Source organism: Acromyrmex echinatior, chromosome 14 (assembly GCF_024713525.1).
Source record: "Acromyrmex echinatior isolate Ae372 chromosome 14, ASM2471352v2, whole genome shotgun sequence".
Classification (NCBI taxonomy): Eukaryota; Metazoa; Arthropoda; class Insecta; order Hymenoptera; family Formicidae; genus Acromyrmex; species Acromyrmex echinatior.
In genome coordinates, this window is record NC_141865.1 from 5,675,118 (window position 1) to 5,682,200 (window position 7,083).

General features: G+C 30.2%; 1 protein-coding gene and 1 long non-coding RNA gene across 9 annotated transcripts in view; one reads left to right on the top strand and one right to left on the bottom strand.

Annotated features, from left to right (window-relative positions):
* Window positions 1–18: 18 nt before the first annotated feature.
* Window positions 19–2,671, bottom strand: LOC105150506 (uncharacterized). Its single transcript, XM_011063643.2, has 3 exons — window positions 2,399–2,671; window positions 1,956–2,093; window positions 19–1,662 (listed from the first exon to the last, which is right to left on the bottom strand). The coding sequence occupies exons 1-3, from the start codon at window positions 2,401–2,403 to the stop codon at window positions 657–659; spliced, it is 1,149 nt and encodes a 382-aa protein (XP_011061945.1). The 5' UTR covers window positions 2,404–2,671; the 3' UTR covers window positions 19–656.
* A 2,399-nt stretch (window positions 2,672–5,070) lies between these two features.
* LOC105150454 (uncharacterized) overlaps window positions 5,071–7,083 on the top strand; it is a 234,622-nt gene continuing 232,609 nt past the window's right edge. The window contains exons 1-3 of one of the 8 annotated variants that reach the window (XR_015547391.1): window positions 5,071–5,259; window positions 6,114–6,567; window positions 6,859–6,910. This is a non-coding gene — a long non-coding RNA (uncharacterized LOC105150454). The other 7 variants (XR_846724.2, XR_015547393.1, XR_015547390.1 and 4 more) reach the window with 7 other exon arrangements.

Here is a 7,083-nt window from a genome sequence, read left to right on the forward strand (position 1 = left end):
AATCTTCATAATATAATATTATTATTAATATATAAATATTTATTTAAAACCTTCATAATAATATTATTATTAATACATGAACAATATTATAATATTATCATTAATATATGAATGTTATTATTTTAATGCTACACAATCTTCGTCATCCATAGATCGTATACCTGGATATGCCCTTCCTTGTAGACAGAGACAGTAAATGACAGATTGTATTTTCTCTCCTTCGTTGTACCAAATGTACGACGAGCATGCTCGAACAAGACATGTTCTCTGACGTACAAGACATGTTCAACAGTTTCAAATGTGTCATGCAGTGTCATTTTAATCTACAGATTTTAAATCAATAACTTTAGCAAAAATGATAAAACAATGTGATGTGTATTGGAGTAAAAATGACAATCTTTCCTTTAATTTATAAGTACTTAACTTATGATTTCGCTGATAAAAAAATTTTATTTAAATTATTTCACGTTTCGGAACACTTTTTTTAAACAAAATTTTAATATAATTTCAAAAAATTTAATTAAATTTGAAAATATCACACACTTTTTTAGCTTTTATCAATTGATTATCTATATGCTTCATCATTGCGCCGATGTTTGCGCAGTGATTTCATTTTAACAGAAGGATAGAAGATTATATTTTCTCGCTTTATCAACTTAGTTCTCTGAGTCAGAAGGCGTATCCAGATACGTGAGATCTATGTCATCGTTAGTTGGAATTGAAAGATTTTCTTTATATTCGTTCTCATTTGTTTCAATTTCATTTACATTGTCTTCCTCTATAATAAAATTTTCTTTCACTGGCTCTTCCTCAGTTTCTTCTTCTTCTTGCACTATTTCACGCTTTTTTTTATTTTTCTTGCACTCCTTTGATGTTTCCTGAGCTTTATCTTTTTTTGTTTTATCGACAGTTTCTTCTTTCCCGGAATCTGCAGATATTACATCAGCTTCCTCTTCTTCTTGCACTACTTCACGCTTCTTTCTATTTTTCTTGCTTCTCGTCGATGTTTCCTGAACTTCCTGTTTATCCTTTGTCTTGCTCAGAATTTTTTCTTGCTCGGAATCTGTAGATGTTACATCAGCTTCGACTTCTTCCTTTTTTCCTTTAGATTCTGTGTTCTTAGATACTTCTACCTTTCTCTTTTTCTTATCGTGTTTTGTCTTCCTTTCGTTTTTGTGAACAGCATCGTTAACTTGTTCAGAATTATCTGATTTGGAGTGCTTTGTTTTCCTTCTTGAAACATCATTATTTGGATTTTCTTCTATATTTTCTACTTCCTCATTATTTTTCGATTTCTTCTTATGTTTCTCCTCTTTTAAGCTTTTCTTCGATTTTTGATGGATTTCAGATCTTTGAGGATCTTCAAGTAATGTTTCGGGTTCTTTCGATCGCTCTTTAGCATTTTTGTCTTTCTTATTTTGCGTTCCTGTTTTATCTTTCAAGTATTTTAATTTCTTTTCGATATTTCTATTTCCTTCTTCATTTATCACTTCACCATTTTCTTGACGTTTGGTCCGCTTGTTTTTCCATTTCTGTTCTGGCTTATAAGAATTTTTCTCATGTAAATGTTTTTCGGAAGAGTCTTCGTTGTTTCGTTCTGAGCTATTTTTCCTTTTCTTCTGCTCTTTCACATGTTTATCTCTTTTCTTGGACTGTTTATCTCTAAAAAATATTTCAATTATATAGAAATTTAATTATACAGAAATTATATAGAAATCAATATTTCTATTAAAAATGCAAATTTAAAATAAATAAATAACAAACATTAATCGAAATGGCTAATTTAAAACTAATGATTTATTTATTTAAATGTTTGTTTAGACGTAAATTTATGCATTTATAAAGCTTATTCAAAAGTGATAATTAAATTTACTACACTGAGAAAATAAAATAAAAATGTTGAATATATGATGAGAATTTAAATAAATGTTCCTACTCTGTTCATCGTTGCTTACTTTGTACGATATTCTACATCGACCTTCCTCTCTTTTTCACCATCGTTTCTTGATTCCACATCCTTACTCAATTTTTTTGCAGAAGTTTCCGCAACGAGTATTGCGACTAACAAGAATGCAGTCAATAATATCCACAATCTGCACAGACAAATTTAGTCTTATTTCATATTCTTATCAGTAATTTTGAGACGTGAGAGATTAAAAATTAATTCTGTCTGTTCTAATTTATTTTTCGTAAACAAACAAAAATTAAACATTTTGTTCTGAATTAAATATAATTAACAGCTCTATACAATGATTAATTTATACTTTTTCGTAAAATTTGAAAATATTTTAAAATCTAGTTGTGTATAGTTTGAAAAATCATAAAAGATCGTCACATAAAGAGCAAGTTAAATGTCTGTTTCATTATTGAATTAGTTTTCAAAAAACTTTTTTCTTACCTCATTGTGGTAATTGTCTGTATTTGATCGCACTTTGATTTTCTTCCCGCACGTATCACGGTCTAGCATAACACTATCTCTGCTCAGGTATTACTTGCCCCTTATATCTCATATGTTGTGTATCAAAGATATCTTGATAAATATAACGAATGTGGTACACGTCAATGATTTTGCGAATTCGATATCACGTGTTATCTGTATGAAATCTTCTGAGAAGGAGAATATTTTAACGTTAACGCGCAGCGAGATTCAAATACGAATATAACACTTTGATTAAGTTCGCATATAATCGCAGACATGACCTGAGTGTTTTAAAATGCTAAGAGATGATAAGTACTATTTTCTCACATATCTATACTTCCATTAGATATATATATTTTCATGTAATACATCTAACTTTCATAGTTAGAATTGTATATAATTCATATTTCAATCGCGGTGGATCTTCTGCGGATATCTAATCTAATGTTAACAGCAAAATCGGCTGATAGTACGCAGCTTCTGACGTTAATAAGTACTCAATGCACACGACAGTAAAGGTAATAAACAACTTTTATGTGCTCATTTACGAGAAGCCTTGATAAAATTGTAATTTAAAAAATATCTTATGACGTCTGTAAATGAATTAATACTGATAAATTTGAGTGTATGATAGTTATAATACTCTCTTAACAAAAGCTACATAATTTGATAATGCTTTTTTTAATGATAAATTTCAAGTGTTACAAATATAAAATACAATAATCCTATAATCTCTTTCCTTTCTTATTAAAAATTGTGTGCCTTTTTTTAAATATCTGTCTTAAAATTACATCGCATCGTAAATTGTTAACTGGTTTTTTTGTCGAAATTATTATTTCAAATAAATAATGAGCAATAGTTATAACACACTTCTAAACAACAACGTATAATATACTTTTTAAATTTTCTCATTACCAAATTTACTATAAAATTTCTAGTAATATAATTATAAGATCTCTTTGTTTCTTTTCTGTTCTTAATAAAATTATATTTCAGTTTTATCAAAATTATAAATAAATTAAATATATGCATAGAGTTAAAGTAAATATATAACAAAAAAAGGAATATACAATATATAAGAATCTATAAAAAAAATATCTTAAAAAAAAACCTTAATTTTGAAAAATAAACATTAATTAACAATTTATTAACAAAAAATAAAATTGTACATTTCTCAAAATCATTTTATCTAACAACATGTGTAATAATGAAAATGTATTATCTTAAAAATAAGCGAAAATAAAAAATTATATTATTTGAACGGAACAAATATTTGTAGTCAAGAAATTTAACTTTTAAGATCATGAAACGCAAACTTCTTTTATTTATATTAGGATAAAACATACTCGTTGTATAAAATTGTTATTTAATATTTATTTTTTACAAATAAAGGTTTTTCTAAATAAAAAATTGCTTTAACGAATACTTTTTGTACCTACTGTATATTCAAAATAAAATTTCAAGTATTAAATCGTTCCAATTATAGACGTGTTATTACCTGTTTTCACTTTTTATATCTTTATAATATCTCTGAAATCGTGTGCTGTTTTGTTATTCATTCACTTATTTATCAAGCAGATGACGTCTTATAACGACGATTTAAATTCACAGATTCGAAACTGAAATTCTCGGCATTCTCACTTTAGTAATTCTTAAATAGTGCAATCAATCTTGCGTCTTTGTTTTGTATAAACTGAAATATACGTCTTATTTCTAAGAAGAAATTGTCAAATTTAACAAAATATCCTCAACTATTCTACTGGATACATATAAAAATTTAAATAATATAGTCACTACATTTTTGAACATTTTTAGTTGGACAACAAAATGAATTTTACAAAACTCGAAATGGGCCACGTGAGAGTATAGTTCATTCATGGAAATTAGGTACCATTTATTATCGAAAGACAGTAATTAATTACTTATTTGGAGCACTAAAAATCCTCCATGAATAACAGAGCCTTTAATATTAAAAATACATAATTAATTACTGTTTTTTAGTATTGGCCAGTATATTATTTCTGTAAAAACGGATAGCATAGAGAGTCATAAAAGAATTCTATTTTTCATGATTCACCATTTACAAAATGAATTTCTGTTTCGTTCCATTTCTGTTCTAAAAGTATTGAACGAGAATCAATATTTCGCTTTTATGTTGCCAATTGTGAGTTCTTTTTCACATATTCAAAATATATCTATTTTTTTTCCAATCAATCCCTTTCTATTTCTTAATTTTATATGTACTTTATTGTATAAGAATAAATCATATTTTGCTTTTTATACAAATTAACCATTACTCTTATTACAAGTAGCATTTACACAAATATCCATATAAAAATACATATTTATGAATTCTTTTCTAATTCGTTAAATAGATTACGCTAATTTATAATTACCATGCAATATTGCAATGTTTCAGCAATCTTTCTGTGCTGTATGGGAAGGCGAATACTTTCCGAATTTAAAATGGATCAATTGTGGAGCTATTTGAGAAAAGAAGAATTGAGAAGGAATAGAATATTCGGAGAGAGTTAATTTCTTGGAAAAATATTTTTGGAAACGACGAAATAAATCGACGGTTGATGCGCGACCTTGTTTGTTTTTTTTTACGGCGTACGTGAGCGCGGGGTACTGCGTGACGTCACACCGAGCCGTGACTGACGACTCTACCATTTGCGCGGCGTAGCTCGAGCGGGTAGGTAACGACGCATATCGCTCCGTGAATTATTAATTCCCTTCAAATATCACTCGTGATCATTGGCTACGAACAATGTTCTTATTCTCAAGACGATTACGAGGACGATTAGATCCCCACGGCGAACGATCGTATGCGTATTGAGGTGAGGTATTTTTCGTCATTCGATCATAAAGCAATCTTGATGAAAATAAAAATCGGAACATAAATCGGATGTAATGGAAGAGCAACAGAAGCGTGAACGAAACTTCTAGAAGGCGAAAATTGGAACAATGAAATGTAAAAGAAGCATTTATACTTCTTTTACATTTTGATGTTTCAATTTTCGCTTCCTAGAAGTTTCGTTTATGCTTTTGTCACTCTCCCATTGCATTCGACTTACGCTCTGATTTTTATTTTCATCAGGGAATCAAAGGGGATAGATTATAGAAACGTTGAATCATTGTTTCGCGATCATATCTGTATTCTGTGGGCAATAATCGTGTCTTTGCGGTACGCAGAATTATCTAAATTCCAGAGTATCTCGCGTTGTGCCAATAGAACTGCGAATTTCGACCGTTGGCCAGCTCTGTAACCGACCGTTAAATTGACTCGCGTGAAGTTAGCTATAGGTGCCTTTGAATTCGTCGGCCATTTGCTAAACGCCGCAAGTGTGAAACGGATCGGCTCCGAATTAAGGCTCCCATATTCCTGTAACTTTTAACGACCGTAACGATATCGTTGTATTGTTACACAGTTTTTTTACTCTGTATAAAATCTGCGCAACGAGACAATTGTATGATATCGGATTATATATCTTCCATTTAGTGATACAAGTCAATTCTATCTTTCTTTGCATGAATAACAAAACAACGATATTTTTATTGATTTTGTCGTTAAAGTGGCACCCATTGTTATTGCCATTAAGGCCTCTATCCTGTAATTTTTAAAAGCAGATAACGATATCATTACGTAAGTAAAGAAATTACGCAATAACGATTCTGTCATTAAGAGTTACAGAATATAGCCTAAAATAAAGAGTTACGGAATAGCCTAAAGTGACGTGCCGTGCAGTTTAATTAGCCGCAGTTGATCTGCCATTTCGATAATTCTCCATTATGCAACGTGAATTCGGAGTGCCGCGGTAACTCGAAAGCATAGAATTCTACACCGCTCGATGCTCTTCTACTAATTCCATTCCACTAATTTACGAGACGTCGCGAACTGATAATAGCTTCATACGATCCCATATTTTACCGCGTCACTTTTCCGTCGTGACACAGATATGCGCGTCGCGTGTCATCAATTTGGAAGTGTCGTACCGTACGATTATCGTATTTTGCTAATTAATATATGCCATCGTACGTAATTAACTATAATTCGCGAGTGAGTGTTGTGTGAATATTACGAATCTGAAGAAACAGGAGAGTTTGAGAGGAGGACGAGGCCCGGGGAGGCATTGGGCAACTATAGGGTGAGTAATTTATGTATTGCTGTTCTTTTTAACTGAATTTCTTTAATCTTAGATAGTTCACGTTTTCTCTTTTCCTCTACATGAAAAGAAAAAAAGGAAAGATGAATCGTGTAAGAAAAAGACCTAATAATTCATTATTTTTTATTTTGGTTAAAAATAACAGGCCTTATCATTTTGCTTTTAAATTGTAATTATTTGCATTAGAGCATTATTGTAGTAATATTTCGCATAATATTTCGATATCAATTATTTTAGGCGTTGTGATAATTTGGACAAATTTGTATCTTACAGATCGACGTGGTAATGAAATGCAGTTACAACTCTGCCGCTGCGCATCGTACCTGTAAGTCAAGTTTCTTTTCATTTTATTTGAATCTGAAGGAATGGATCAAAAGAGAAAATGTATGACAAATAAATATAGCCATCTCTTGCGGATTCATTGCTTCAAAATTGATTGATATATTTAATTCTGGAATATGTGACATCGTTCATGGTTCGATTTATGGTACATAGGAA